Source organism: Eimeria necatrix, genomic scaffold (assembly GCF_000499385.1).
Source record: "Eimeria necatrix Houghton genomic scaffold, Enh_scaff1243, whole genome shotgun sequence".
NCBI classification, from domain to species: domain Eukaryota; phylum Apicomplexa; class Conoidasida; order Eucoccidiorida; family Eimeriidae; genus Eimeria; species Eimeria necatrix.
Window position 1 is genome coordinate 1 of NW_013652014.1, and position 10,117 is coordinate 10,117.

At 57.7% G+C, this 10,117-nt stretch overlaps 4 protein-coding genes across 4 annotated transcripts; all 4 read left to right on the forward strand.

Annotated features, from left to right (window-relative positions):
• Window positions 1–306: 306 nt before the first annotated feature.
• On the forward strand, window positions 307–702 carry ENH_00008360 (hypothetical protein; the record flags this gene model as incomplete). Its single annotated transcript, XM_013578667.1, has 1 exon — window positions 307–702. One exon carries the CDS (start codon window positions 307–309, stop codon window positions 700–702), a length of 396 nt encoding a protein of 131 aa, XP_013434121.1.
• Window positions 703–2,517: 1,815 nt separating this feature from the next.
• Window positions 2,518–4,551, forward strand: ENH_00008370 (hypothetical protein; the record flags this gene model as incomplete). The annotated part of the gene is made up of 1 exon (XM_013578668.1): window positions 2,518–4,551. One exon carries the CDS (start codon window positions 2,518–2,520, stop codon window positions 4,549–4,551), a length of 2,034 nt encoding a protein of 677 aa, XP_013434122.1.
• Window positions 4,552–6,144: 1,593 nt separating this feature from the next.
• ENH_00008390 (hypothetical protein) lies at window positions 6,145–7,387 on the forward strand (the record flags this gene model as incomplete). Its single annotated transcript, XM_013578669.1, has 3 exons — window positions 6,145–6,604; window positions 6,832–6,919; window positions 7,171–7,387. 3 exons carry the CDS (start codon window positions 6,145–6,147, stop codon window positions 7,385–7,387), a joined length of 765 nt encoding a protein of 254 aa, XP_013434123.1.
• A 646-nt stretch (window positions 7,388–8,033) lies between these two features.
• On the forward strand, window positions 8,034–10,009 carry ENH_00008400 (hypothetical protein; the record flags this gene model as incomplete). The annotated part of the gene is made up of 4 exons (XM_013578670.1): window positions 8,034–8,471; window positions 9,072–9,404; window positions 9,618–9,752; window positions 9,965–10,009. The coding sequence occupies 4 exons, from the start codon at window positions 8,034–8,036 to the stop codon at window positions 10,007–10,009; spliced, it is 951 nt and encodes a 316-aa protein (XP_013434124.1).
• Between the last annotated feature and the right edge of the window lie 108 nt (window positions 10,010–10,117).

Below are 10,117 nucleotides of genomic sequence, written 5' to 3' on the forward strand. Positions count from 1 at the left end.
CTCAACACCGAAACCGCCGTAAACCCTAAACCCTAAACCCTAAACCCTAAACCCTAAAGCCCAAGCGTCAAATCCCAAACCCTAGGCGCGAAACCCTAAACCCTAAACCCTAAACCCTGCAGGGGAGGGGCTGTGTGTCTGGGGGGCCTGCAGGTGGCGGTTTGCCGCTCCTTCCTGCGGGGCATTTCGCAGCCACCAGCAGCAGCAGCAGCAGCAGCACAAACCCTCAGACTAAATGCTGCTGCTCTTGCTGACAGCAGCCGCTGCTGGCTGCAGGTGGCGCGGCTGCTGTCGCTAGACCCTGACATGTGCGCGCTCGCGCCGCTGCAGCGGAAGCAGCTGCTGCTGCAGCAGCAGCAGCAGCCACAGCAGCAGCAGCAGCAGCAGCAGCCACAGCAGCAGCAGCAGCAGCAGCAGCAACAGCAGCAGTTGCAGCAGCAGCAGCAGCAGCAGCAGCCACTGAAGCGAAAGCGCAGCGGCGACTACGACAGCAAAGATAGCGTCGAAGTCGCAAATTCGGATTCCGTTGCTGCTGCTGCTGCTGCTGCTGCTGCTGCTGCTGCTGCTCCGGGTGATGCAGCAGCGTCAGCAGCGACAGACACAGCGGCAGCAAAGGCAGCAGCAGCAGCAGCAGCAGCGCTGCCGGCAGCTCCGGCGGCTGCTGCTGTTGCAGCAGCAGCCGAACAGGCAGCAGCATCATAGCCACTGTAGAAAGTGGTGCGTCCGCTGCTGCTGCTGCTGCTGCTGCTGCAGCTGCTGCAGCAGCTGCAGCTAGAGCAGCAGCAGCTATGTGGCAGTTCTTTTGGCTCTTCCCTTTGCAGCAAAGCCGAGGGTTTATGACACATCTTTCTCAACAGCATAAGCGCAACTAAAACCCTAAACCCTAAACCCTAGGGGCCCCTGCAACCACCAAAAAAGGGGGCCCCACTAACTTGAAGCAGCAAACAGGTACAGGTCTTTGCCTTTGGGGGCCCTCCTTTAGCTTTAGGCTTCAGGGGCCCCCCTTGCTGCAGTCGGGGGCCCCCTGGGGGCCCCCCGTTGCTGCAGTTTGGGGGCCCCTGGGGCCCCCGCAACAGGGTACTGGGGGCCCCAGGGGGCCCCCCGGGACAGCAGCAAGGGGCCCCCACGGACCCTTTAGTGTTATTAAGGGCTCTTGAGGGGCCCCTTTGCATAATTTTGAAGTGCCGCCAATAACAGGGGGCCCCTAGGGGAGTCCCTAGGGGGGCCCCCCTAGGGGGCCCCCCTAGGGGGCCCCCCTAGGGGGCCCCCCCAGGGGGCCCCTAGGGGACCCCTTAGGGGCCCCCATGGGGGGCCCCTAGGGGACCTTTTTGCGGCGAGGGGCCCCCGAGGGGGGCCCCTATATTATTGGGGCCCCCTAGGGGCCCCCCTTTCCCTACAGATGGGGCCCCTGGGGGCCCCCTATTAAATGTGGGGCCCCTTTAGTAACTAGGGGCCCCAGGGGGCCCCTAGCAAACTGGGGGCCCCTCTGCTATTTGGGGGGCCCCTGGGGCCCCCTTTACAGCAGCAGCTGAAAGGGAAAGTAGAATAAGGGTTTAGTGCTTCTTTCGGAGGACACCTGTCTTGATCTGAGTAAACCCTAAACCCTAAACCCTAAACCCTAAGAGCTGCCCCCAGTTTCGCTCGGCATTAAGTGCTGACAACAAGGCCGCGCTGAAGCGCGGCTGATCCCTAAAGCCGTAAACCCTAAACCCTAAACCCTAAACCCTCGTTAGACTTGTTGCGCAGCAGCAAATGGAGGCGAACTCGCAGCAGCAAGAGGACAAAGCCAGACACTGAAAGCAGCAGCTTGTTCGAAAGTAATTAAATTTATTTTTTTAATTTTAAATTTAATTTTAAATTTAATAAAAAGAATTGCAAATAAGAAGGCGCTGGGGGGCGGGCAGTGCCACTGGGGGTGGGGTGCTGCCTGTGTCTTGTGCGCAGCAACCCCCCCCAAAACGCCCTCATTTCGCGCCGTTTTCGCCGCCAAATAGCTCGAAATTATCCAAAATTAATCTTTTAATTGAATTTCTCGCCTCAAAAGGTTCCAAAAAGCTCCAGAATTCGCGAAAATTGAGCAAAACTGGCCCCCGCCAGAAAAGCTGGTGACCGGGTGGCGGGGGGCCGCCGCCGGCCGCCAGCAGCAGCATGCAGCCGCAGCAGGGGGCCCCATAGAGTTAGCGTTTTATATTTTGTTTTGTTATTTATCTTTTTAAAAAACTAAGAGTTTGCACCGGCCAGGTCCGCCCCGTCGGCAGCGCCAGCAGCAGCAGCAGCAGCAGCAGCAGCAGCAGCAGCGGCGGCGGCTCCCCCAGCAGCAAATCGAAGTCAGGTGTACGTACACCTCAGGTGTACACGCATCCCCACGTGCTTTTTTGATGAAATTTTTGCAGCGGCGGAGATCCGGTCCCGCGGGTGGCCCCTGCAGCAGCAGCAGCAGCAGCAGCAGCAGCAGCAGCAGTAGCAAGCACGGAGAGCAAGTTGTAGCAGCTACACAGCAGCAGCAGCAATAGCGCAATGGGTTTGAAGTTCGAGGAAGAGAAGGAGAGCTCCAAGTGCAGCAACGGCAACAGCAGCAGCAGCAGCAGCAGCAGCAGCAGCAGCCCCGAAGCCGCAGGTTTGAGCAGTCCGAAGCAGGCAGCAGCAGCAGCAGCAGCAGCAGCGACTCCAGCTGCTGCAGCAGTCGGCAGCAGCCGTAGAAAGAGCCTGCGCTGCGTGCGGCCGACCGCCGCTTCAGCAGCAGCAGCAGCATCTGCTGCTGCACCTGCAGCAGCAGCTGCTGCAGCACCTGCTGTTGCACATACACCTCAGAAGGGAAGAGTCAGGAAGCAAAGCAGCAGCTGCAGCAGCGCCACAAGCAGCACCAGCAGCATAGAAGCTTGCAGCAGCAGCTGCAGCAAACGCCGGAGATGCACGCGCAACCGCAGCAGCAGCAGCAGCAGCAGCAGCGCAGCTGCAACCCGCAGCCAGCGGAGCCGGCGCGCAGCAGCAGCAGCAGCAGCAGCAGCAGGTACAGCAGCAGACATAGCAGCAGCAGGCACAGCAACAGCAGCAGCAGCGGACCCGGCCAGCGAAAACCAGCAAACTGACAGGCCGAGAAGTGATGCAGACAGCAGCAGCAGCAGCTGCTGCAGAAGCAGCAGCAGCAGCAGAAGTAGCGGCAGCAGCTGCTGCGGCAGGGAGGGCGCTTCCAGCAGCAGCAGCAGCAGCAGCAGCGATGCTGCTGGCCCCTGTACAGAGGCTCGCAGCGGAGCCCCTCTTGGCGTAGAGAGCAGCAGCAGCAGCAGCAGCAGCAGCAAGGAGAGTGAAAGCAGCAGCAGCAGCAGCAGCAAGGAGAATGGCGTCAGCAGCAGCAGCAGCAGCAAGGAGACTGGCAGCAGCAGCAAGGAGAATGACAGCAACGAAAACAAGGAGAACGACAGCAGCAACGGCAAGGAGAATCCCAGCAGCAGCAGCAGCAGCAAGGAGAATGGCAGCAGCAGCAGCAAGAACAGCAGCAGCAGCAGCAGCAGCAGCAGCAGCAGCAGCAGCACAGGGTGCGCGTCATCCCTTTCTTGCGATTTGTCTCCTTCTTGCTTCGCCCCTTTTGACTTCTCTCCGCCGTTGCTGCTGAAGCAGCAGCAGCGCTGCTGCCGCCGCAGCAGCAGCCAGCAGCAGAGCAGCAGCAGCTGCTGCTGCGGCCAGCAGCAGAGCAGCAGCAGCTGCTGCTGCGGCCAGCAGCAGCAGCAGCAGCAGCAGCAGGGGTGGTCGCCGTGGCCGTCGCCGCTGTTCCAGCGGCCGCGCCCCAGCTTCAACTGCAGCCGCCGCAGCAGCAGCAGCAGCAGCAGCAGCTTATTTGCTGCTGGCTTTTCTTTTGCTGCTGCTCAAATGCCTCCAACAGATTTATATTTGTCTTCTCCCGGAGTTGCTTCTGTGGACCGCAGCAGCAGCCAGCTCTCCTGCTGCAGCAGCTTGTCGCTGGCCATAGCGCGCCCCGTGCAGCAGCAGCAGCAGCAGCAGCAGCAGCAGCAGCAGCAGCAGCAGCAGCAGCAGCGGCAGCAGCAGCAGCGCGCCAGCGAGGCGCCCGCCCACTGCTGCTGCAGCGACTGGGAGGCCTCCGGCAACAGCCACAGACACAGGAGGCACTGCAGCAGCGGCAACCAGCAGCAGCAGCAGCAGCAGCAGCAGCAGCAGCAGCAGCAGCACTTCCCGCAGTCCTCGCCCATTGTACGGAGGGCCAGGCGCCTCTCAGATGATAGCTGCTACAGCAGCAGCAGCAGCAGCAGCAGCAGCAGCAGTTGCTGCTGCAGACCCCCTGGAGTACCGGGGTGCCTGCTGCTCCCGACAGGAATGCAGCAGCAGCAGCAGCAGCAGCAGCAGCAGCAGCACGGCAGCGTAGACAGCGCAAGCAAGCGGAGGAGACAACTGGGCAGCGGCGTGTACAGCAGCAGCAGCAGCAGCAGCAGCAGCAGCAGCAGCTTCTGCTGCTGCAGCAGACAGCTCAGTAGGGAGACAATCCTCGGGGGCCCAAGAGCAGCAACTGCTCAGGACGGCCTCGGGTTTAGGGTTTAGGGTTTAGGGTTTAGGGTTTAGGGTTTGTAACAGCAAGGGCGCGGCGACGGAGCCCAGCAGGGGTCCTTGGCCAGCACCCTAAACCCTAAACCCTAAACCCCGAGGGTTTTGGGGTCTGCAGCTCAAACCCTTGAGGACTCTCAAGCCTTATGCAAACCCTAAACCCTCTCATGCAAACCCTAAACCCTCACGCAAACCCTAAACCCTAGCCAGAGTCTGGCTGCTGTAGATAGCTGCTGAGGTGTATGTACACTTGGAGAGTGCAGCAAAAGATGCTAGGCAGTGCTGTCACAGGCAGCAGCAGCAGCAGCAGCAGCAGCAGCAGCAGAAACAGCAGCAGCTGCAGCAGCAGCAGCAGCAGCAGTAGTGGCACGTGATAGTGATGTGCACGGGTTTAGGGTTTGGAGCTCCAGCCGTAGTGCCTGCTCATGAGCTAAACCCTAAACCCTAGCCCTTCTAGGGTTTAGGGTTTAGGGTTTAGGGTTTAGAGCTGCAGGGTTTCAGGCAGCGTAACCCTTTGTCGCTGCTGCTCGAAACCCTAGCGAAACTATCCCAACGCAAACCCTAAACCCTCGCAGCAGCAGGGAAGAACTAAACCCTCAGTTATTCCAAACCCTAAACCCTAGAAAGCGCAGGCGCAGGCTGGAAACGGAACCCTCGGGGAGGCTATGTGCGCCCTTCTCTAAACCCTAAATCGTGGTTTAGCCCTGCGCACCTGAAACCCTAAACCCTCTCTGAGGCGGGGAGAAGGGTTTAGGGTTTCCGCGCAAGGGTTTAGTCAAAGAGTCAGCAGCTGTGGACCGAGAGCCCTAATTTAGGGGCGAGGGTTTAGGGTTTAGGGTTTAGGGTTTGGGGTTTGGGGTTTGGTTTCCGCTCCAGAGCCACTGGCTGGGGGCTGGCCAGCGGCATCGACAGACGGGCGCAGCCAAACCCTAAACCCTAAACCCTAAACCCTTGAAAAAGAGCCCTCAATTCGAAGTCAACTGACAATTTGGCTTTCGCAGTGGTTCGTGCTGCAGGTACTTTCTCGCGAGTTGCTGCTGCAGCAGCAGCAGCAGCAGCAGCAGCTGCAGCAGCAGCAGCAGCAGCAATTAGCAGCAAACCCTTTAGTTGTTTTCTTTCTTTTTCTTCTCTCTTCTTTTCTGCTGTATTGACAGCAGCGGGGCAGCAGCAGCATTTCCTGGCGCTGCTGCGGGCGCCGAGGCTGCTAGACCCTAAACCCTAAACCCTAAACCCTAAACCCTAAACCCTAAACCCTTTCTTCGCAGCGCGTGATACAGGTGAAACCGCCGAATTAGACTTCTCAGAGATCCCTAAGGGGGCTCAAACCCTAAACCCTAAACCCTAGACCACACGGGATTAGCTCTTCGACTGTTTAGGGCTACTAAACCCTAAACCCTAAACCCTAAAGAGCTTCATTGGAAGCCACAAGAGGAACGCGTCGCTTGGCTCTTTGACCTGGGGTTTAGCGCTAAGGGTTTAGGGTTTAGGGTTTGGGGTTTAGGGTTTAGGGTTTAGGGAGGGGCCGTACAAATGGTTCTTTCGCGCTGCAGTGCCCCTGTAAACCCTAGAGGTGATAAATAGAAGCAGCTCATGGGGCTTCCAGGCAGAGAGAGTCCTGCTGCTGCTTCCCCTGCTGCTGCTGCTGCTGCTGCTGCACCAGCAGCAGCAGCAGCAGCAGCAGCAGCAGCAGCAGAGCCAGACTCGGGCGGCGCGTCCGGCGCCGAGCAGGAGCACCAGCAGCAGCAGCAGCAGGACTACCAGCAAGACCAGCAGCAGCAGCAGCAGCAGCAGCAGCAGCAGCAGCAGCAGCAGCAGCAGCAGGCCGCAGCAAAGGGCCCCGCAGGGGCCCCCGGGGGGCCCCCCGCAGGGGCCCCCAGAAGATGGTGGGGCCTCAAGGGCCTCCTGGGTACAGCAAAATGCGAAGGGGGGCCCCCCAGGGGGGCCCCCTGGGGGCCCCACTGCCGCAGGGTACAGAAAAGGGCCCCTTATAGTCAAGTAGTGGGAGGCAAGAATGTTGCAGTGCTGCTGAGGGAGCTGCAGGGGGAGGCAGGTGAGGGTTTAGGGTTTAGGGTTTAGGGTTTAGGGTTTAGGGTTTGGGGTTTGGGGGTTGGGGGTTGGGGTTCAGGGGGTTTCGGTGCCTCAAACACTCAGGGCAAGGATGCACGCGATGCTGACGCAACGGGGCGTTAGGGTTTGAGGCTTAGTTGTAGGGTTTAGGGTTTAGGGTTTAGGGTTTAGGGTTTAGGGTTTAGGGTTTAGAATTTCTGCGGCCTGCAGGTAGGCCCTCTTACTTGCTGGAAACCACCAGCGAGCGCTCTCTCATCTACGGGCTGCTAAACCCTATAGTGCTTCTTGCTTTCTACAAGTAAACCCTAAACCCTAAACCCTAAACCCTAAACCTTTTGGCAGCAGCTGCTGCCTCGAACCCTGAAAAGCTACTCCTGTATCCCTAACCCTAAACCCTAAACCCTAAACCCTGCTGCAAGCGTTAAACGGGAGCTCTGGTAGTGGTGGGAAGGTTCTGGCTGGGTTTTGAGGCTAGGGTTTAGGGTTTAGGGTTTATGTTTTAGGGTTTAGGGTTTAGGGTTTACGCTTTTGAACTCTGGCTCTGTACAGGTTTGTGGAAGAGCACCGCCTGCAGCAGCTGACGGCGATGAAACCTGTCAAGAAGTACGCAGCAGCAGCAGCAGCAGCAGCAGCAGCAACTGCAGCAGCAGCAGCAGCTGCAGCAGCAGCAGCTGCTGCCGCTGCTGCAGCGAAAATGGCAACATCGGCAGCCGGATTGGCAGCAGCAGCAGCAGCAGCAGCAGCGTCTCACTGCAGTGGCTTGTAATTTGAGGCTCTGGATTTCGAAACCTCGAGTTGGGGTTTAGGACTTAGGGTTTAGGGTTTAGGGTTTAGGGTTTAGGGTTTGTTGCTGCTGCAGGGGAGAAGCGTCAGTCCCGAAGCCCCAGGCCCGCGGAGAGTATATATACTTGCTGCACACTTTGGCTTCCTTTGCCTACTCAAAGCCATTCTTGTCGAAAGTAAACCCCAAACCCTAAACCCTAAACCCTAAACCCTAAACCCTCGTTTATTTTTCGGCGCCCCTGCAGTGCGCCGCCATGCCCTTGAAGTCCCGTTCCCTTTTGCTGCCCGCAAGCTTTCCTTCGCGCGCAGGCTTTCCCCCAGTACTCAGCGTTTAGGGTTTAGGGTTTAGGGTTTAGGGTTTAGGGTTTAGGGTTTAGGGTTTAGGGTTTAGGGTTTGCGGTTAGGCCAAGCGCTCCTTCTTCGAGCGGCGGCTGGTGCAGCCCTGCGCCTGCGTTCTTTCCTTCTTTGAAGTTCCGCCGGAGGCTTTGGGGGTGCAGCAGCTGCTGCGGCCAGGGGGGCAGCTAGCTAGCCAGCTAGCTAGCCAGCTAGCTAGCCAGCAGCTAGCTAGCCAGCTAGCTAGCCAGCTAGCTAGCCAGCTAGCCAGCCCGCCGGCCTCTGGCTGGCGGCGCATGCGGCGGGCCAGCGAGGTGGGCGACTCTTTCGAGGACAGCAGCAGCGAGCAGCAGCAGCAGCAGCAGCAGCAGCAGCAGCACTGCAGCAGGAGGACCCGCAAGCAAAGGAGGCACTCCAGAGGCGACAGATACAGGAAGCAGCAGCAGCAGCAGCAGCAGCAGCAGCAGCAGCAGCAGGAGCCGCAGCAGCAGCGGCAGCGCAGCGGCTCGCCCTGCCAGCAGCAGCTCCGGGCAGCAGCAGCAGCAGCAGCAAGCCGCGGCAGGAGAGACGCAGCAGCAGACGAGCAGCAGCTAACTTGGGACGTTGCTGCTGCTGCTCTTTCGAGGGGCAGCAGCAGCAGCAAAGCTGCATGCAGCAAATTCTTAACTGCAGCAGCAGACTGGCTCCTCGAGCTGCTGCTGCCCCTGTGGGAGGACTTCAGGGGATCGACCCTCGTAAGCGCCTAGGGTTTAGGGTTTAGGGTTTAGGGCTTAGGGTTTAGGGTTTAGAGTTTAGGGTTTAGGGTTTAGGGTTTAGGGTTTAAACACTGCAGTGCGGCTATTGTCGATCTCTCTCTTTCAGTCTGCCCTTCCATATATAATTAATTATTAAAATAATTGTTTTTAAATTAATTATTTTAAATTAATTATATTAAACCAATTATTTTAAATTAATTAATTTTATTAATTCAGGGTTTAGGGTTTAGGGTTTAGGGTTTTAGGGTTTAATATTTGTCCTTTTACACTTTTCTTTTGCTGCTGCTGCGGAGAGGAGTCTTTTTATCAATTATTAGTCTTCAATAATTTATTCTTCATTTTTATTATCATTAATGATAAATAATTAAATTATTATTATTAATTATTTATTTTTATTTATTATTATTATTTATTTATTAGAGTTTTATTTATTTATTTATCCATTTTGTCTTTTTTGCTGCTGCTGCTGCTGCAGCCGCAGCTGCTGCGGGAAAACCTGCACAGCCGTTTTAACCCCAAAACGGCGCTTTTGGAAAAGATATTTAAACTGCAGCAGCAACAGTCGCATGCGTCCCGCAGAGCCCCACGGGAGCCGCCGTGACCCCTACAGACCAGCAGCAGCAGCAGCAGCAGCAGCAGCAGCAGCAGCAGCAGCAGCAACTGCTGGGTGAAGGGGTTTCAGCTGAAGGGCTGGGGCTTGGCGCTGCAGAGGCGCTGGGGGGCCCCTCGGGGGGCCCCCCTGTTGGGGGCCCCCCCTGGGGGGCCCCCAGGTCCGGAAAAGAGGGTACTGCAGCAGGAACTTTGAGGCCCCCTGGGAAGTCTTCGAGCAATATGCTGCAGAAGCGAAGTGCCCTTAGGCTGGGCCTGATGTCTTTTCTCGAAGAAAGAAACAGCCTAGCTGCAGACGGAAACGTGAGGGTTTAGGGTTTAGGGTTTAGGGTTTAGGGTTTAGGGTTTAGGGTTTAGGGTTTTGCGGCGACGAGCCCCTCCCGAGGCGGGGGGACCCACCCTCTTGCGTTGCCGTTGGGCGCTCTGTTTCCAACCCTAGAGGCTGCTGGGCTGAATGTCTCGGGTTTAGGGTTTAGGGTTTAGGGTTTAGGGTTTAGGGTTTAGGGTTTGGTGCAGGTGGGGGGCGCAGCAGTGCGCACGGACAGCCCCAGCTACGCACTGACAGTGGCGATGATGAAGGGAATGGAATTGAGCAACTGCTTCAACGCGGGTTTGGTGGCGCTGGCCCACAAAGACGGCAATCAGCTCGACGTGAGGGTTTAGGGTTTAGGGTTTAGGGTTTAGGGTTTAGGGTTTAGGGTTGGGGTTTGTGTTCGGGGTTTGGGTTTGGGGCTTCAACGCGGGTTTGGTGGCGCTGGCCCACAAAGACGGCAACCAGCTCGGCGTGAGCGTTTAGGGTTTAGGGTTTAGGGTTTAGGGTTTAGGGTTGGGGTTTAGGGTTTAGGGTCTAGGGGTCGGGTTAGGGTTTGGTGGCGCTGGCCCACAAAGACGGAACCCGCTGGAAATGAGTGTGTAGCGTTAGCTGATGCTTTGCGCTCACCGTCGCTGCCTGTGCCCTGCTGCTGCTGCTGCTGCTGCTGCTGCTGCTGCTGCTGCTGCTGCTGCTGCTGCTGCTG